Source organism: Myotis davidii, unplaced genomic scaffold (genome assembly GCF_000327345.1).
Source record: "Myotis davidii unplaced genomic scaffold, ASM32734v1 scaffold142, whole genome shotgun sequence".
Classification (NCBI taxonomy): Eukaryota; Metazoa; Chordata; class Mammalia; order Chiroptera; family Vespertilionidae; genus Myotis; species Myotis davidii.
This window is the reverse complement of record NW_006294400.1, coordinates 628,840-648,335: the sequence shown is the minus strand read 5'-3', so window position 1 is coordinate 648,335 and position 19,496 is coordinate 628,840. Positions and strand designations below refer to the sequence as shown.

At 57.8% G+C, this 19,496-nt stretch overlaps 2 protein-coding genes across 2 annotated transcripts in view; one reads left to right on the top strand and one right to left on the bottom strand.

Moving 5' to 3' along the window:
• NUP188 (nucleoporin 188kDa) overlaps positions 1 to 6,047 on the top strand; it is a 42,659-nt gene extending 36,612 nt beyond the window's left edge. The window contains exons 34-45 of the mRNA XM_015567126.1: positions 1 to 34; positions 328 to 509; positions 1,832 to 2,035; positions 2,196 to 2,288; positions 2,716 to 2,874; positions 3,429 to 3,566; positions 4,108 to 4,182; positions 4,275 to 4,505; positions 4,632 to 4,763; positions 5,025 to 5,098; positions 5,226 to 5,355; positions 5,463 to 6,047. The exon at positions 1 to 34 is cut by the window's left edge and continues 16 nt beyond it. Coding sequence (XP_015422612.1) covers positions 1 to 34; positions 328 to 509; positions 1,832 to 2,035; positions 2,196 to 2,288; positions 2,716 to 2,874; positions 3,429 to 3,566; positions 4,108 to 4,182; positions 4,275 to 4,505; positions 4,632 to 4,763; positions 5,025 to 5,098; positions 5,226 to 5,355; positions 5,463 to 5,639 — 1,629 coding nt within the window. The 3' untranslated portion in view covers positions 5,640 to 6,047. The remainder of the gene's footprint in view (positions 35 to 327; positions 510 to 1,831; positions 2,036 to 2,195; positions 2,289 to 2,715; positions 2,875 to 3,428; positions 3,567 to 4,107; positions 4,183 to 4,274; positions 4,506 to 4,631; positions 4,764 to 5,024; positions 5,099 to 5,225; positions 5,356 to 5,462) is intronic.
• An 868-nt stretch (positions 6,048 to 6,915) lies between these two features.
• Positions 6,916 to 19,496, bottom strand: part of SH3GLB2 (SH3-domain GRB2-like endophilin B2) — a gene marked incomplete at its 5' end in the record, with an annotated part of 15,297 nt that continues 2,716 nt past the window's right edge. Inside the window, 12 exons of the mRNA XM_015567125.1 lie at positions 6,916 to 7,664; positions 8,005 to 8,245; positions 8,374 to 8,388; positions 8,674 to 8,774; positions 9,055 to 9,144; positions 9,621 to 9,644; positions 11,281 to 11,343; positions 12,051 to 12,062; positions 13,435 to 13,527; positions 13,807 to 13,940; positions 17,894 to 18,022; positions 18,758 to 18,899. Of these exons, the coding sequence (XP_015422611.1) occupies positions 7,557 to 7,664; positions 8,005 to 8,245; positions 8,374 to 8,388; positions 8,674 to 8,774; positions 9,055 to 9,144; positions 9,621 to 9,644; positions 11,281 to 11,343; positions 12,051 to 12,062; positions 13,435 to 13,527; positions 13,807 to 13,940; positions 17,894 to 18,022; positions 18,758 to 18,899 (1,152 nt within the window). The remainder of the gene's footprint in view (positions 7,665 to 8,004; positions 8,246 to 8,373; positions 8,389 to 8,673; positions 8,775 to 9,054; positions 9,145 to 9,620; positions 9,645 to 11,280; positions 11,344 to 12,050; positions 12,063 to 13,434; positions 13,528 to 13,806; positions 13,941 to 17,893; positions 18,023 to 18,757; positions 18,900 to 19,496) is intronic.

Sequence of the window (19,496 nt, the reverse complement as noted above, 5' to 3'; positions counted from 1 at the left end):
TTCATCACTGTGCTGCAGATGAAGGAGATGAGAGGTGAGGGGCAGAGGTGGCGGCGGTAGCGGTCTCCCGCCCCTGCTGGCAGCCAGGCTGCTCTGGCGTAGAGCCAGACGTTCCTCCTGTGGGGGTTGAATTTTCAGTCTTGGAACTCTGGTCTTTGGGAAAAGTATTTTTCTTCCCCACCTGTTTCTCCTCCCCTCTCATGGGACAGATAACTCTCCCTCTTACACCATACTCTGTTCCCAGCTATCTGCCTGGGAAGAAAACCTTGGTGTTCAGTGAGAGGTGGCATGGTGAGTGTGACCGTGTTCTTCCCTGTCGCTTTGCAGTCAGTGACATCCCCCAGTACTCCCAGCTAGTGCTTAACGTCTGTGAAACCCTCCAAGAAGAGGTGATTGCGCTCTTTGACCAGACCCGTCACAGTCTGGCATCAGGCAGCGCCACGGAGGACAAGGACAGCATGGAGACTGATGACTGCTCTCGGCCCCGGCACAAGGACCAGCGTGATGGGGTGAGGGCGTGCTGGGAAGCTGTCTGTCCTTTCCACATGCACCCAACAAATATGAACTGCTGGGCTCTACACGTGATTAGTGAACAAGACAGTCACTGCACTTACAGAGTTCAGTCTGGTGAGGAAGTTAACAAATTTCAGACTTTGCAAAGAAGTGTTAGAATTCCATGTGGCAGGTCCAGCAGGGGAGCAATACAGGGAGACTGCACAGTGTGTGGTTCTCACCAGTCTAGAGACTCAGCGAGAAAGCACCATTTCAGCAGTGACCTAAAGCAGGCTGTTGTGAGCAGAGAGGAAGTAAGGCCTGCAGAGTTGGGGGCTAGATGACTTGAAGCGTTGCAGGGTTTTTATTCTGGGTCCTCAGTGGAATAAGAACCAGTTTAACAGGCTTGTAAGCAAGGGTGAGAAGTGACGAGATTTGTACTCTAGAAAGATCACTCTGGATGCAGTAGCAAACTGTTTTTCAAGCTGTGCATCATGACCTATTGCTGGTTCTTGAAATGAGCTCATTTGGTAAAGACCAGCATTTTTCTTTTTAATGCTATAAAAGAAAATATTAGCGTGCTTTACAGGATATAAGGTAAGAATACTATTCAATGGAAATATATAAGTATTTGTATACTGGGGCACAGTCTTAAGGTATTTTTTACTGCAGTTATAAAAAATGTTTGAGCCCTAACCGGTTTGGCTCAGTGGATAGAGCGTCAGCCTACGGACTCAAGGGTCCCAGGTTCGATTCCGGTCAAGGGCATGTACCTTGGTTGCGGGCACATTCCCAGTGGGGGTTGTGCAGGAGGCAGCTGATCGATGTTTCTCTCTCATCGATGTTTCTAACTCTCTATTCCTCTCTGTAAAAAATCAATAAAAATAAAAATATATTTTAAAAAAATGTTTGAAAAGCCGCTGGTAGAAGAATTGTTTTGGGAGGGTCCAGAGAGGAGGAAGAAAGGCCACTTAGGGGGTGACTGCAATAGTGCAGAAAGGGGTCACTTTGACTTTGTGTGCTACCAGAGTCGGGTGGAGTGGGCAGATGTAGGACAGGAAGTAGCACCAACACAGGTGATGGCAGTGTGGGCAATGGGGGAAGAAGCCATTGGTAGTTCTGTCAGTCTAGGGATGGCTTATTAGTGTGGGTGGGGTTGCGAGTCTCTGAGAGGTGTGTGTGGGAGCAGAGCAGGGTTGATAGAAATTCTGAATGGTGTTCCAGTCTAGCTTGCTTAAGAGATGTATGATCAGGTGCAGGCTGGCTGTCCTCTCCTCCTCCTCTTCCTTCCCCTGGACTTCTTCCTTCTCTTCTGCTCATCTTTCCCGCTGGGCCCCAGCAGGTGTGTGTCCTGGGCCTCCATCTGGCCAAGGAGCTGTGTGAGGTAGATGAGGATGGTGACTCATGGCTGCAGGTGACCCGCAGGCTCCCCATCCTGCCAACCCTCTTTACCACCCTGGAGGTGAGCCTTCGCATGAAGCAAAACCTGCATTTCACCGAGGCAGCGTTGCACCTGCTCCTCACCCTGGCTCGCACCCAGCAGGTAGGCGGCAAGCACGAGGCAGAAAGGAGCCTCCTTGTTTGTGCTGAGTGGGTTCTGGCACTGTCTCTATCTCCCAGAAGCTCTGGCCTACTCAGTTCCCCTCGCCCTGGGGGTTGGCTGCAGGGACAGTCCCATCGCATTCCATGTCGTTCTCTCCCAGGGAGCCGCAGCAGTGGCTGGAGCTGGCATCACCCAGAGCATCTGTTTGCCCCTCCTGAGTGTGTACCAGCTCAGCACCAATGGCTCGGTGCAGGTGAGTTCCAATGGCCTGGCAGCCACTGCCCAGACTGTACTTCCGGGGAAGAGCACACCTGCAGCCCCTTCACTGGCCCCAGAAGTTGCTCTCTTTAGTTGTTTAGGTACTTACTGTACTGATGGGCCAGAATCCTCCCACCCACGCTCATTGCCTGCAAGAGAAGCTCACACAGCTAGTTAGTGGCAGACCCGAGTCTAGAACCCAGGATTCTTGTATTTCTGCTTAGCGCTCTTTCTTTGTCACTGCTGGCCTCAGGCTCTCTCTGGTCCTGCTGGTCGCCAGGCAGTGACCATGCCCATTACAGAGGTTTCCTTTTCTAAGCAACCAGGCTGCCTTAGCACCTATGCTGCATTGAGGCCCTGCTGTACTGGCAGCCAGATTCCTTGGCACCATGTCCTGATTTTGTCTTTCATTTGTGTCTTAGACACCTAGCACCTCTCGGAAATCCCTCGATGCCCCCTCTTGGCCAGGGGTCTATCGCCTGTCCATGTCTTTGATGGAACGGCTCCTCAAAACCCTGCGCTACAACTTCCTGACCGAGGCTCTGGACTTCGTGGGTGTTCACCAGGAGCGGACCTTACAAGTGAGAAGCTGCCAGGCAATGGGGTTTGGGAGTTACTGGGGTCTGGGCCATTCAGGGCTTGAGGCTTGGTAATTAAGGGGCATCATTTCCCTGTTTCTTAAAAAAAAAAAAAAAAAAAAAAAAGTATTGACTTTTAGTAGAAAGAGGAAGGGAGAGGGATAGAGAGATAGAAACATCGATGAGAGAAATATCGATCGGCTGCCTCCCGTATGCCACACGACTGGGGATCGAGCCTGCAACCGGGGCATGTGCCCTAACCAGGAAGGAACCATGACCTCCTGGTTCATAGGTCAATACTCAACCACAGAGCCACAGCGGCCGGGCCAGTTCTGTGCTCTGAGGACTGCTGGCTGATTGGCCAACTCATGTAGCTGCTCTGCCAAGCGAAACACAGTTTGGGATCATCTCAGACGGGACCTGTTGTCGGAACACCAAACCACCTGTTGTACTGCCATTTCAGTTTGTGTGCCCAGAACCTGTCCTCCCCACAGGAGGGCAGGGCAGGTGTGTCAGATCCCTGACTCACCCCATCCTTCCTTTCTCTCCCCTCCCAGTGCCTCAACGCGGTGAGGACGGTGCAGAGTCTGGCGTGCCTGGAGGAGGCAGACCACACGGTGGGCTTCATTCTGCAGCTCTCCAGCTTCATGAAGGAGTGGCATTTCCACCTGCCTCAGCTCCTGCGAGATGTGCAGGTGGGACTCAGGCACGGGTTCTTGGAGGGCCCTGGGGACAGGGCGTGATGGACACTCTCTGGGGCGCCTCCAGGGACTTTGGCTTAGGAAGCACAAGATCTGGTTTCCTGTTGCTTTCTCTGGAGCTAAATGTTTCCTCCCAGCATATGGCAACCTTGTAGGTTAAAAGCCTGGGCTTTAGCGGTCAGACCCTTTAGAAACAGGTCTGAAGCTGGGACCAGCCAGAGAGCAGGGCAGGGAAAGAACAGACTCTGGAGTCCGACAGGCAGGTGTCTGTCTGTGCTGGTTGTGACCTTGGCCAAGTCCCTTCACCTCTCTCAGCCTTTTTCTGCTTCTGTAAAAGGGGGAAATGATCCCACCATATGTACTGACTGAGGACTGTTGCTGTCCCTGGGAAACCATCCCGGCGAGAGTGGGCCCAGAGTGCAGGGGCTCCGTGATTTGGGAGCACGGTGCTCTGTAGAGACCTGTGTGGTTGATCTAGTCAGTTGGCTGGGGCTGCTGCCAGGAGAAGGCCCTCAGCCTCCCATGTTTGCCGCAGGTCAACCTGGGTTACCTGTGCCAGGCCTGCACCTCCCTCCTGCACAGCCGGAAGATGCTGCAGCACTACCTGCAGGTACCCACCCCCGCCCCCACCCCCACCCCCATGGCTGCCTGGAGTGCCCTGCCCCAGCTTCTGTGCTCCACCTCCACTTCTGTCTCCTCCAGAACAAAAATGGGGATGGTGTCCCCTCAGCTGTTGCACCCCGAGTTCAGCGGCCACCCACAGCTGCTCCTGCTGCCCCCTCCTCTTCCTCCAAGCAGCCCACTGCTGACACAGAGGCTTCGGAGCAGCGAGCCTTACATGTGGTCCAATATGGCCTCCTCAAGATCCTCAGCAGGACGTTGGCGGCCCTGCGCCACTTCACCCCGGACGTCTGCCAGATCCTGTTGGATCAGGTACCAGCGCCATCTGTGCTGCGCCCCCAGCCTCCCACCGTGATTTGAAGGCTTGGCTGTGCCCTGCTCTCGAGAGCTGTCTGGGGTCCTAGCTGGGCCCTAGAATGCTCTGGTCTTGCCTTGCAGTCCCTGGACCTTGCTGAATACAACTTCCTGTTTGCCCTGAGCTTCACCACTCCCACCTTTGACTCTGAAGTGGCCCCCTCCTTTGGGACCCTTCTGGCCACAGTGAATGTGGCCCTAAACATGCTCGGAGAGGTGAGTTTGGTGCTGTCTGGCCCCTTCACCCAAATCTTCCTCCCAGTTTACTACTTCCTACCCTTGACGTTGGCATGTTTACCTAGCCTTCCCCTTCCATACTCCTCATGACAGGAGTATGATGGAGCCTAACTCTGTTGAGAATTATCGTGAGGTTTAACTGATGTAAGCGGTAAGGCAGGACCTGCCACAGAGGAAGCTCCCAGAGTTGAAGCTGTCACTGTGCCCTGGGTTTTTTAACCCTTGTTTCTCTTCCTCCAGCTGGATAAGAAAAAGGAGCCCCTCCCTCAGGCTGTGGGGCTCAGCACACAGGCAGAGGGGACCAGAACACTGAAGTAAGAAAGCCCTTCTGGAGTTTGGGCTGGGGCTGGGGCAGACACGGGCTGGCTATTCTTAGCTCAGTGCCCACCTAGCACCTGCCAGCGTGGCCCTCTACACAGTGCCAACCCTGCCTTGTCCCAGGTCCCTCCTGATGTTTACCATGGAGAACTGCTTCTACCTGCTCATCTCCCAGGCAATGCGTTACCTTAGGGACCCAGCTGTGCATTCCCGGGACAAACAGCGGATGAAACAGGAGCTCAGCTCAGAGTTGGTGAGAAGGGATCGAGGGTCCTGACTGGAGGGGGCAGAGCTGGTGGGGAAAATCCAGCCCGCGGGTGGGGGTTGCTGGGCCTCATCAGGCTCCTTTTTCTCTCGTAGAGCACGCTGCTCTCCAGCCTCTCGCGCTACTTCCGCAGGGGAGCCCCCAGCTCCCCTGCTGCTGGCATCCTCCTCTCGCCTCAGGGCAAGTCCACCTCTCTTTCCAAGGCCAGCCCTGAGAGTCAGGAGCCTCTGATCCAGCTAGTACAGGCCTTTGTCCGGCACGTGCAAAGATAGGGCAGTGGCATGCCGCCCGCCTGCCATTCTCCGCCCGCCTGCACAGCAGCTGATGGGGCCGTCTGGGACTGAGCTGCTCCTGTCACCCTCTCCCCAGAGTAGCCACAACTCCAACCACCCGCACACTGGCATTATTTTTATAAGAGATCGAAAGGTCAGCAGCAGGGGTAGGAGCCACAAGTCTGCTGTGCTCCCCCCTCACCTTCCAAGTGCCCCAGCGGGGTATTCCTTTCCTTCAAGCATTCCCCAGAGCACTTGACCCCGGCCAGGGGAGGTGGGAGCCAGTGTCATGTGTAGCCAGGAAAGGCTGTATGCACGGGTTTTAAAATGTTTTCCACGCTCTGTTGTTGCAGTTTTTGGTAATACTGTGGTCTATTTATACAAATATTAAAATACTGTTTATAGACAGCTGTGTAATGTGTGCCTTCAAAGCCCAGGAATGGCTAGGCAGCTCTCAGTACATGGAACAGGGGCCCAGGAGTGGAGGGGAGGCTTGGGGAGGGCAAGTTGATTAGTGGTTGACTCACTAACATCCCTCCATTACATTAATGTTCAGGGGGGGAGGTGCAGTGTGGACACGTAGATTTTCCCTTCCTTGGCCTGCCTGGTCTTGTCCCCGCACCCCTGCCACACACACTTCCAGTCACCAGCTGGCTGAGCTTATCACTGGGTATAGCCTTTCTTGAAGCTCTGCTCCTTCCTATTTATAGCTGGGCCTCTGCCTTCGTCTCCGTAGGCCTCCTCAGAGCCTAATCATGGGCTGGCCTGGCTAAGGGCCTTGATCTAAAACCTGGCTTGTAGCCCAAACCCACCATTTGAGGTTTCTAGAATCAGACTTTCTTGGGCGAGTCCCTATGTGACTATTTGCCAGTTATGGAACCTTGAGGAGGTGACTGTCTTTCTGATCTGCCCTCATCTGTGAGGACCAATACATGTGAACATGCTTGGCTCCGTGCCTGGCCCGCAGGAAACACAGCTATCCATTACTGGAGCTTAAACCATCCACGTCTACAGTCCATTCCACTCTGCCCAAATTTAGGAAATTCTTCTTGGGAATAAAATATCTGTCATGCAGCTTCATATCTGAGAGCACAGGCCCTATGGGGGAAGTGAGTGCTGTGAACGGGGCTTTGAACTTGCCCTCTGCCCTAGTACTTCTGGGAGGAGGGCCAATGGCATTTTGTACATCACTCCCCACCCAGGAGGAGGTATGGGTCAAATGTGAAGAGTTCCCTTTCCCACTCTGAACCCCAGGACCCCAGACAGGAGCCCAGTCAACATGCACACGAAGAACGGTTTATTATTCGCCGCTGGCTAGAGAGCAAAGCAGACAGGCAGAGTAAAAAGATCAGTTAAAAAGTGTAGGGAGGTGCAGGCTGCAGCCACCATACTTGGCTTGAGCTCTAGGGTATGAAGGGGAGGGGAGGGTAGCACCAGGGAGTGCTGCTCCATGGCCCAGCCCTGCCTCTCCGCCAGGCTCCCCTCTGCTCCAGTCATCCAGAGGGGACCACGCCCAGTCCTGGGGCCTGCCACAGACCCGCCTGCCCTTCCTCCCGCTGCTTTTGGCAACTAAAAGGTGCTCTCTTGCCAAAGGTGAACCCCAGGGTTTCTTCAAGTCCTCTGCACTGACCCCCCACAGGCTGAGGAGCTGAGTGAGGCGGCTGCAGCCAGCCCCTCCCTCAGAGGAGCCAGGAGGCTGGGGTGCTCAGGGGACACAGGCAGGTGGGGGCTCCAGAACCAGGTCAGAAGCAGGGCTGGGGGAGGGGCCCCTCCCAGCTGATGACCAGGAGTAGCGACAGGAAGGGGTTAGTCTAATCCCCACCCTGAGCAGCCAGGTCACCAACAGACAAGACAGATGGCAGGGCTGCACCGTCCTCCTGCCCAGGCCAGACCAGCAGGGGCCTGGGAGGGTCCCGCTTAGCTGAGCAGTTCCAGGTAGGTGACAGGGACCTTGCCCTTCTTGTTGCCTCTCTCGCCAATGAGCCAGTCAGGGTCCATGCCAGGCAGGCTGTAGACAGTGATGAGCTGAAGAGGGCAGGGCGGCAGAGAGGGAAGGTCACAGCCTGGGTGGCTAGGACCAAACTGGCCCAGGACTAAATGAGGACAGCGCGGTGATACCCGCCCCCCCATTCATGGCACCTGCACCTCTGGAGGTGTTTGCCTCACCTGCTCCACAGGCTGGCAGGGCAGCCACTGCTTCCTCAGAGCTGGAGTTGCCCAGAGGAACCCCCGGGTCTGAGCTCCGCCCCAGAGCCCCTCAGAGAGGAAGACTAGTGGAGGGTCTGCAGGCCCAGTGCTCCAGTTCCAGTTCCCAGGTGCGCCTACACCAGCCCTTTCTCACCATCTTTGTGGCACCCAGACCCACCTCATCAGCCAGCAAGGCCAGCTCGCTGCTGTCAGCTGCCTCGTAGTCGTAGAGAACACGGGCCTTGCGGGTTCCACTGGCGGGTGGAGCCACCTCCTCCAGGCAGAGCGCGGCCTCCCCCGGAGGGGCTGGGCCGGCCACGGAGGGCTCCATGGGCATGGTGGCCGCGGTGGTGGTGGGCGACGTGCTGCTGAGGGGCGGGGAGGCGGGCTCCGTGGTGCCCACAAAGGTGCCTGGAAATCTGGGGGGGAGGGGCACATCTCAGTGGGGGAGGGGCACATCTCAGTAGGCGAGAGCCATGTCCAGTCCCGTCTGCCCCCAGTACACCAGCTGGGCCCCTGCATAGGTGAGGAGGCCTTGGCTACTTACATGGCTCCCTGGGAGCTGGCAGCATGCGGGGAAAAGTGAAGGAAGGGAAAAGTGAGACGCTCCGGGCCGTTCCTGCCACCTGCCACCTGCCACCCACCACCCACACTCAGGAACCCACTCCGAGTCCCAAGACCAGCGCCCTCACGTCATGGGAGGGGGAGCATGATGGCCCCCCCAGAGGGCTCGGGCAGCAGCCTTCCACCCGCCCTGTGTCCCAAGGGGTTCCCTGAGCTGAGAAGGTTCTCGCCCAGCAAGGTCGGGCTCCTCATTGGGCCTGGGAGCCAGGGGACCGGCGGGCACCTGCCCAGCTGTTTCTGTAAGTCCAGCATGTGGCGGTAGCACTGCGCGTAGTAAGTTGTCTGAGACTCGACGAACTCCTGGAGGCAGCGAAGGTGGTTCACCTGTCGGGGAGAGGCCAGTGGTGACGGACGGGAGGGGTCGGGATGAAGCATTCCACTCCCACCCATCTTCCCACAGACCCCACCCAGCATCCCAGTGGCTTCCGCCCCAACCTCTCCTGCGGGCGGAGACGTCCCACCCTTTGGGACCAGCTCTCTGAAGACGAAACCTCCCCCTTAGACCACACGCCCAAGCACTACCCTCCCCACTTGCTTCCGAGACGTTTAGTGGGGACATGCGGGTGACAAGACAGTGGATGATGGAGGAAGTGGGAACACTCACGTGGGTGCTACTGATTCCCTCCAGCAGGAGGCGCGTTACCTCTGCCTGCCGGTCAAACTCTGTCTGGGCCACTCGGAGCTCCTGCTCAGACTGGGAAGAGTGGGATGAGAATGTGAGAGTAACAGTCATCCCCAGCTCCCCTCCCATCACCTCCCGCGCCAGTGTCCACCCAGGAGTGGCCTTCTCCCCTCCCCCGCAGACGTCACTTCCCCCTGGCGATGCAGACACACGCCCGAGTGGAGGGGTCTACTTTCCTCCCAATTTCAGGCCTGGAGCCCTGCCCCAGGAGGAGCTTTAGCCCTGTCTAGACCCTGGGGTCCAGTTCCCTGAGAGCAGTCACAGACATCGGCACCCACCAGGGGAAAACCCCACTCAACAGTCACCAGGGGGCCCACAGAGGAGGTGGTCTCCCCACAAGGGGAGGTGACAACCCCCACAGCAGCCCCAGGGGGCACGTGGGGCTGACCCAGAACTAGAACAGACCTGGGCCCTGCAGCAGCAGCTGCCGGGACTCCCGCCCTCTACCCCCTTAAGCCTCTTCCCCCAGCCCCTGCAGCCCCACTCACCTTGTCCACCTCATCATTCCAGAGCTGCGGAGACCACAACAGGGCCGGCCAGCAGGGGAGGGAGGAGCACCGGTCAGCAGGGGACAGCAGGCAGGGGAGGACAGCTGAACCCCAGAGCCAGTGCCCTGCCCCAGCTCCTTGAGACCCCAACATCGCCCCACCCATTCACTCCCCAACTCCCTCCCCCAACCCAACCCGGAGCTGAGGCTGGGCTGAGGCCTGGTGAGGGGAGCGTATCACTCACAGTCCAGTCCAACATGCCACATGCAGGGAGGGGACAGCCAGCTGGAAAGTCCTGCTTGTGTTTCTCCTACCATGTGAGCCCCCAGGCACTGACTGGGGTCTCAAGGAAGACCAAGGGTCCCCACCCCACCCTGACACTGGGCTAAGGCTGCTGGGGCCCTGGGTCAGTCACGGAACCTTTCTGTCCTTCTGCAGAGGAAGCAGCCTTGGCCCGAGTCACACAGGTTCCGCAGCGAAGGAAAAACGGCAGCCCCCACCCTCCAGGACAGTTCTCCTTCCTCTGGGCCCAGGAAGGGCAGGGAGTGCGGTCCAGAGCCTAGAGAAGGCCCCTCCTCCCACCACGACTGGGGAGCCCCACTTCTCTCCCCCACCCCCACTGCAGGAAGGCTACCCTGAGACCAGGACCCGAGATGCGGAAAGTACAACAGGGCCACAGGGCCGGCCCGGGGCAGAGATGTCCCCCAGTGCTCGTTAGGGAGCCGCTTCACGGGAGCCACCTCCACTTGTACAGACGTGGGCGCCCACCAGCAGGGCCCTGCGGACTAAACTGCGGTTGACGCCCCCGAGGGACGATGGCCCAGCCACTGAAGGACTGCACGGGGACACACGGAAACATGCTGTGACAGGGGAGGAAGAGCAGAGGTCTGCGCGGGAGGACGTCACCCGTGGGGGAGATGGAAGGACAGAGAAGAGGCAGAAGGCACAGCATGGTTGTGACAGGCAGGATGGGATACGTGTGACTGGCCTATTTCCCAGACTAAACAGTAAATGCCAAATATCCCAATAACGCTGGAGAGAAAAAACACGGAGACAGTCAAAGTCTTCTGACCGCGCCCCGCCCATCCCCCCCACGCCCAGCTTCAGTCCTCAGGACACACCCTGTTCCCAAACCTCTGGGCTGCTCTTTCCACTCGCCCTGCTGGTTCTCAAGGCCTCACCCCAGGACTAGCAGCTGTGCTGTCGAGGCAGCTGGACGGCCAGCACCATCCCTGTCACCTGTCTTTAGGGGTCTGGGAATTCATGGCCGGCCAGATCCAGGCCTCGTCTCCCCTCGGCCTCGGAACCGAGTAGGGCCAAGGATGGTGAGTGGGGTGGGGGTGGTGCCTGCTTTGGGAGGGTCGGGGTTGTGTTTGGGAGAGGCAGACTTTCAGATCCACTGGGGATGGGACAGCTGGTGTCCTAAGTTCACCACCCTGTTCAGTGCAGCTGGTCCGGTCTCCACCTTCAGCATTTCCCAGGTAGAAGTGAGGCCAGCCACATGGTCACGGGGCACAGGGACAGCCAGGTGGACAGAGCTTCAGGGATTGGTCCAACCGGTGCCCCTGCCTTACCCTCTGTCTCCTGTCTACTGTGCAGAGACCCCCGAGGTGTGGGAGGGACCGGGGAGGACAGGGGTGGGGGGAGTGGGAGCGCTTACCGCGGAGGCGCTGGCGGAGAGAATGTAATTACGAGGTCTAGTCTCCTGAAAGTCAGGCACCGTCTAGTGGGAACAGAGTTCATGGGGGAGGGGGTCACAGTGGGCCGGGACGGGGCTGGGGCCAGGAGGCCACCCCGGAGTGTCCCACAGAGCAGCACCAGGAGCCCCTGGCCCCAGGGACGGGAGGCTACAGACAAATACAACACTGACCCTCTTCCCACACCCACTGCCTGGAGAGGAGGCAGGCGTGGAGACCCAGAGAGTGAAGACAAAGACCAAGTGGGTGGACACGCTGGGGAGGCCAGGAAAGCAGATGTGACAAGGAGACAGCCTGTGGCTGTTGTCACAGCCGTTGCCTCTGGGCAAGCCAGACTTTTCAGCCCCTGGCCCAGGGGTCAAGGCCCTCTGCTCCCTGGACCTCCAGTCTCCCAAACAAACCCCGCCCCACCGCTTTCTCCATCCCAGAATCTCTGCACACATCTCTCGCTCCTGCAGCAAGGGCCAGGCCCCTCCCCCACAACCAAGGTGGACAGATGGATGCACGGATGGACAGAGTGACGGGCTTTCCACATTTGCAAAAGCTGACTCCCAGGCGCCAATGCCTGGCGTTCCCCCCAAAACAGAGGCTCCTCATGGTAGAGGCTCTCATGGGGAGACCAGCTGCTTGCAAAAGGCCCAGAGGATGTGCCCTGGGCCGGCCATGGCACCGTGGGCGCCAGGCCAGACGGACAGACCAGAAGCAGCACAGCACGTGGGACAGGTATACTCACATCTCCCTCACACTGAGCCAAGTTACCCAAAGCAGAACGGAAAGGAACAAAAACAAAAGAGTTAGTGAGTCCACAGCACAGGCGGGAGCAGCCCCCCGGCCCCAGCGGGAGGGACGGGCAGATGGACACACGCAACCTGCCCTCTGGAAGTGACTTGGTTTGTATGTGAGAGCGTTTAGAAGGGTGGGGAGGAGGGAGCTGCTGGGTGGGAGTCCTCTGGGAATCTGAACCTGGGCTGCCCAGGTCCTAGCTCTGGAGAGGGCAGCCGGGACTAACCCAGAGGTTTGAGGTTGTCCTACCAACTGGAGAAGAGGCCTGGCTGATGGAGGAAAAGCTTGTCTTGGCCAAGTTATTCTTGAGAGGTTGTCCATCCCTGAGTGACAGGGAGACTGTCCTCTGCAGGGGACTCAGTAAGGTCATCCCAATAGCCCTAGTCATCCTACCCACCCTGAACAAGACTCCAGTGGCTGAGCCCCTGCCTCCCATCTGGACCCCACACACCCACATGAGCTAGGACCCTGTCCATGGCTCTTGCCAGAGGCAGTGCAGGCCCAGCTCCACGGCCCCCGGTGGCCACACTGAAGGGAACGCAGGAGGGTTCAGGGCCAGAACCCTCAGGGGCAGCTGTGGGGAGCCTGGGCTGGGTCCGGCCTTCACGGCTGAGGGCACGGGTTTCCCTGGCATGGCCTGGACCTGGGGATCCCCCCCGCAGGGTGAGGTGGCCTTTAGGCCCCTACACCCCCCACCCCCTCAGCAGCCTGGCATCCCAAGAGTGTGCTCACCCTCGGGCCCCGTTCTCCCCAGCCTGGCTAGCCCTGATCCAGCTGTCCCTGCTGCACGCCACTGGCCCACCCAGGCCGAGCAGGCCTCGGAGACAGAGAGAAGGGGAGCCCCTAGCCAGTCGCTTGGGCCCCTCCGACGTGCTCCTGTGCAAGCGGGCAGTCTAGCTCAGGGCTCTCCACACGTCGCAGGGGCCTGAGCAGGGGCCTGGGACCAGCGCCGGAGCAGTGGGTGTGAGGTTAGTGAGGGGGAGCCATGCCCTGGCAGAGCTGGGAACAGAGCTGAGCATCCGGGAAGGGCGGGCAAGGGCATGCGGGAAACTCCAACTGTGCCTGTCTGGGGAGGCTGCAGGGTGCCCGGAGCCCAGGTTGGGGCATTGCCGGCCAGCCCACCCCATAAATGTCGGCCCTGGGACCCCGAGCGCTGGGCTGTCAGGATTCCCGTGGGGGCAGGGGCGTAGAGGTGTGAGGTGAAGTGACCAGTCCAGACCAGCACCCCCAGCCAGGCCTCTCCAGGGGAGAGAGGTCATGCCAAACCAGGTCCCTCAGCACCCCTCCTCGGCTCCACCCAGCGCCGGGCGCGGGGGGCCAGCGGGGGCACCTACCGCGGCTTTGGCTTCCGCGGCCTTGGCCTTCTTCAGGCGTGCTTTGCAGACATCCAAGTCCAGACGCCGGTTTTGCAGGAGCCGCCGCTCCTTCTGCGGGTGGGAACAGGAACAGTGAGGCGCTGGGCCGCCCTGCGAGACCCTGGGCCATGGCAGGACTGGCCGAGGGGGCCATCAGGTCAAGACAAGGAAACTGAGGCCCAAAGAAGGAAGGTCATCCACTCTGAGCAACAGTCCACAGGCGCCTCGTCTGGGGAGGCCCCAGGGGTCTGGGTTCCCAACCCAGGGGGAGAGCCTTGCTCGGTGGCTCTGGGGAAAGGGCTGCCAGGGTGACGAGGAGGGAGGGGCCTTCCTCTCGCCCAGGCCCCTCACCGAGATCGTCTTCCAGTCCCCTTCCAGGAAGTTGCGCAGGGGCGTGAGGAAGTTGATGGAGGCTGCGTGGATAAAGTCCCGCTCGGCGGCTCCCAGGCGCTTCTCAGCTTCTGACACCTTGATCAGGGTCTTCCCTGAGAACAGACTCGAAGGTGAGAAGGAGGGTCGGGCTGAGCTCTTCTGGCCCAGGAAGTAGCAGGGGGCTCGGAAAGAGACGCCTCAAAGCGGCAACCACAAGGATGCTAAGTTCAGAACGCCCGGCCTGGAAAAACGTGGGCGCGGTCTACGCATCCCTCCCTCCCTCCATCGGGGACTGACAAATAAATAGCGGGATCATAAAGAAATGGGACATTACACGGCCATTAAAGAGATGCGGGGAGGGCACGTCTGAAATGACAGAGAAAGGAGCGCAACAAATCCTCTCCCCAAAGAGCAGTAATAACACTGGAGAGAGTTGTCAAAAACAACCATTTCTGGACTCCAGGAATTGACAAAAGGCAAAGGACAAACCGAGAAGCATTTATTCTAGAGCTACTACGCCTTTCCCTTCGTAAGGACAATGGGAGCCTGTGTCTTTGTGTCCTGGGGTGCGCCCCCCTCCTCCAGCTCTGTGTTGCTGCAGCGCTACCACAAGGGACAAGCCCTGAGGCCAGTGACTGTGCTGACGGAGCCGGAGAAACACCGGAGGCTGGCAAAACAGTAAGTCTGCCCTGGCCGGGTGGCTCAGTAGGTTGGAGTGTCGTCCTGTACACCGAAAGGCTGTGGGTTCATCCCCGATCGGGATGGGGCATGTAGGGGAGGCAACCAATGGACCCCTCTCTACAATCAAAGGATTAAAGAAGGGAAAACAACCAAACAAAAAAAACCCCACGGTGATCTCAGTGGCAAATAGTCAGGAAAGGCCAACATCATGGCCAACCTGAAGCTGGAATCGTGTTTCAAACAAGCAACAGACCTGTCAGAAACTGAACAGGAGACCGTCTACCGGGGTAAAACCGTACTTGGGATAAAAGAAGATAATCAGGTTTTCAGGGAATACTGGACGCCGTTTCTAAATTGATGCTGACTCCTAGAGACCCCAAATGTCTGTCTGTCTGTCATTAAAACAGGAGCTGAAGGTGGACAGTGAGGTTTTGCTCAGGCCCGTCTAACAGTGGCCCCAGTGCGTGCCTGAATCCATGCCGAGGAGCAAAACCAGGAGATGTGAGAAACAAGATCGCCACGGTGGGCGCTGGTACACTGCCAGCCACCTCCGTTGGTCTGGACGCGATGCCTGCATAGCACACTCGGGGGGCTGGAGAGAACCCCTGCCTAGCCGTCCTGGGCTGAGCACCCACAATGGGGACGCTGGGCAGACGTGTAAACTGCTTCGAATGTGTTCCCCGCCGCTCGCAAATGCGTCAGCAAAGCCTTAATGGCCCGCTACTAAGCACGAGCTCTGACCAGTCCCTGGCTGCCCACGCACACCTGCGGCCCTGGGAGCAGCCCCCGGGAAGCTAGGCTCACAAAGAAAAAGAATAGTTTCTTTCAAACAGGCAGAGACAGCAGGAGCTGCACAGTGCCGGGGACACAGACTCTAAACAATGAACTCAGGCAAGTCCCTCAACAAACAATCAGCGATCACAGCCCCGGGGAGCAGGACCCAGAGCGGCTCCGTGTTATGTAAAATGTCCAGATTCAACAAAATATTATGAAACAGGTTAAGTAACAGGAAATAGGAAAAAAAGTGATCAATAGTCACTGTCGCCCAGGAGGCCCAGATGGCAGACTTAGCAGAGACTTCTAAGCAGCTATTACAAATCTGTTTAAAGAATTAAAAGCAAATACGACAAATGACTCATCAAATAAAGAACACCAATAAAGAAAAGAATTATAAAAAAACGTTACTAGACACAAAGAGCAGTGTTACAAAACTGAGTCGATTCCTCAGGAAAATATGCAACATAAACATACAGCCCCAACAATAGAGCTCCAACGTACACGAAGCAAACACTGACAGTTAAGACAGAAGCAGAAAAGACAAAATCGGCGAGCATCCAGGAGACGTGAACACTATCAACCCATCTGTCCTCGCTGACATCTTCCCAACAAGAACACAGTATACGATCCTCTCGGGGAACGGGAGCCGTCTCCAGGAGAGACCATATTCTAGCCCAGTGGTTCTCAACCTTCCTAATGCCGCGACCCTTTAAACAGTTCCTCATGTTGTGGTGACCCCCAATTTCATTGTTACAAATGGAACATCATTAAAGCATAGTAATTCATCACAAAAACAATATGTAATGATATATGTGTTTTCCGATGGTCTTAGGCAACCCTTGTGAAAGGGTCGTTCGACCCCCAGAGGGGTCGTGACCCACAGGTTGAGAACCGCTGTTCTAGGCCATAAACAAGTCTCAGTAAGTGTGAAAGCATTAAAATCATACAAAGTGCGTTCTCTGACAACGTGCAGTGAAATCAGGAATCAACAACAGAAGGACACTTCGAAAATCCACAAATGTCTTGACAGTCACACACCACACTGCCGGTGGGAAGGTGAGATCTGGAAAAGAGTTCGGTGATTTGTTGAAAAGTTAAAACATTAAATGTACCATACGACCCAGCAGTTTCACTTCTGGGTACATACCCAGGAGGAGTGAAATCATCTGTCCGCATGCTAGCAGTTTAACAGGAGATGAAGTGATCCGACACAGCGGAAACAACCCAAATGGCTATCAGACGGTGAGCGGAGACAGAAAACAGTGTCACAGCCACGTAATGAAACGCTGGTCAGCAACAAGGAACGAAATCCCCAAACACACGATTAACGGGGATGAGCCTCCAAGACATGATGCTAAGTGAAGCCAGACAGACACAAAACACAATATACTGCGCGGTTCCATTTGTATGAACTGTTTAGACCAAGCAGATTAATAGGGCCACAAAGCACAAGAGTGGTGGGCCGGGGTGGACGGTGGAGACTGACTCTACGTAGACATAAGGGATTTATTTTGCAGATGATGGAAATGTTCTTTAAACTGAACTCAAAATTAACTAATCACTGAATTGCATACTTAAAACAGGTGCATTTCATGGTATATATAAATTATACCTCAATAAAACTTTTCACAAATTAGAAAAATAAAGACTGAGGTGGCCCTATAGGAGAGACTGTGCACAGATGTCTAGAGTGAATTGCCACGTTTAAAAACCAGGTTGAAGAGCAGCCCTAGTTGGTTCGGCTCAGTGGATATAGCGTCGGCCTGCAGACGGAAGGATCCCAGGTTGGATTCCAGTCAAGGGCACATGCCCAGGTTGCGGACTCGGTCCCCAGTCGGGGCGTGCAGGAGGCAGCCGATCAATGATTCTCTCTCATCACTGATGTTTCTCTCTCTCTCCCCCTCTCCCTTCCTCTCTGAAATCCATAAACATATATTTTAAAAAAATAAAAATAAAAGCCAGGTTGAAGAACGGACACGCAGTATGAGCCCATTACACAGTAAGAGAGACCTCATTTTTCACTCCGTTTTCCTCACGAGTGCTGGGCGGGGCGGGAGGAGACTTCGAGGGGGAGAGGCCATGGCGCCCACCCGCCGAGGGCCCGGCTCACCGTAGGGGGTGGTGGGCCCCAGCTCGCTGGCCGCCTCCGCCATGTACTGAGCCAGCAGCTCCCCGTTGGTGACCCGCGAGGGCACCTTCCTGTCCAGCTTCTCGTACAGGAACTCCTCCACTCGGGCGCCTGCGGGGGACACACGCCGGGTCACCGGGCTCCTCGGGCCGCCCCGAGGACGAAAGCCGTGGGGACAGACACAGGCCCAGAGCAGGGCCTGCCCACAGCAGCCCTGGGGTTTCCAGAATATTCCCTGGCGGATGCCCACTCCTGTGGGGCTGGCCTACGACCCTGTGGAACCCTTCACACTGGAGAGGAGGAGGCCACCGCTCAGACGTGAAATGCCGGCCCCAGGTCCCCAAGTCAGGGCCGCCATGGCTCCTCATCACAATAGCACTTTCATTTTTCACTCCGTTTTCCTCACGAGTGCTGGGCGGGGCGGGAGGAGACTTCGAGGGGGAGAGGCCATGGCGCCCACCCGCCGAGGGCCCGGCTCACCGTAGGGGGTGGTGGGCCCCAGCTCGCTGGCCGCCTCCGCCATGTACTGAGCCAGCAGCTCCCCGTTGGTGACCCGCGAGGGCACCTTCCTGTCCAGCTTCTCGTACAGGAACTCCTCCACTCGGGCGCCTGCGGGGGACACACGCCGGGTCACCGGGCTCCTCGGGCCGCCCCGAGGACGAAAGCCGTGGGGACAGACACAGGCCCAGAGCAGGGCCTGCCCACAGCAGCCCTGGGTTTCCAGAATATTCCCTGGCGGATGCCCACTCCTGTGGGGCTGGCCTACGACCCTGTGGAACCCTTCACACTGGAGAGGAGGAGGCCACCGCTCAGACGTGAAATGCCGGCCCCAGGTCCCCAAGTCAGGGCCGCCATGGCTCCTCATCACAATAGCACTTACAGGGTGGTAAGCATGTGAGCAACCTGGGCCCGCACACAGCGGGCTTGCGGACAGACCAGCAATGCCACCCACACCCGTGCACCCGGGCTCCCCTGGGCCTGCTGCCGGTGCCGGTGCCGGTGCCGGTGCCGGGGCCGGTGCTGCGGGTGCCGCGGGTGCCTGGGCAAGCCCTCTGCCTTCATGGGCCTCGAGGCCGGCTCTCAGACGGCCCTGCTGCTGTTTCTCCTGCCTCTTCTCCCGAGCGTTCCAGTTCCCAGGCCGTCCCGTCCCCGGTGCTAACCCAGCATCTCCTCTGCCCCCGGGAGCGCACCTGAGAGCCCAGCACCCACTCCTGTTTCTTTCCCGGGACTCCCCCAGCCGCCTGAGGCCCGAAAGTCTCAATCAGACCTCTCCCACCGGCCAGGCCCACCTCCCGCCTCAGCCACAGCCTCCGGCCCGGCCCAGGGCCAGCCCCATGCACTCACTGGGGTTGGGCTGCAGCAGCACCTCCGTCTGCCTCAGGATTTTCTCCGTCCAGTTCTTGGTGCTGTCCGCTCGGGCCAGAAGGTTCTCAAAGTTGGCATCGAGCTCGGTCTTCTCGGCCTGGCCGAATTTCTCCTCTGTGAACTGTGGGCGGAGGAGGGCCCAGGGATGGGGGGGCTCAGAGGGAGGGAGGGAGGGAGGACTGCCCCTGCCCCTCCCCCACTACCCCTCCCCACTAGCTGGAACCCAGGCCCCAAGGTCAAGAAACTTGCTCTGCCTCAACCTGCTCTGCAACTCTGATCAAGTTAGGACCCTGCCCTGGGCCTCGGTTTGCCCCTCTGTGAAATGATGCGGTCGGACCAGTTTGGGGATCATGGCCTCTTTTGGAAATCCAATGAACGCTATAGCACCCCACCCCCAAAAGCACATTTGTGCAAAGTCTGGCATACAGCTCAGAGGGGTAAGACACCCTTGGGAACCCGTCACAAAGGGTCCTCCGGGCCGACTCTGCGGGAAGGAATGTGGTAGAAAGCGCTCAAAGCAAGTTCTGGGGTCCTCAGGGGGCTCAGGGGGATGGGAGCACCTGGGGAGGGTCTGTCAGGGGAGCCAGTGGTTGCAGAACCACAGGGACCTGACTCCAGTCTCAGTCCCACTACTGATGTGCTGTGTGACCTTGGGCAAGTGCCTTTGCCTCTCTGAACACCGGTCTCCTGAGCTGAAAAATGAGGGTAATAAACAGCA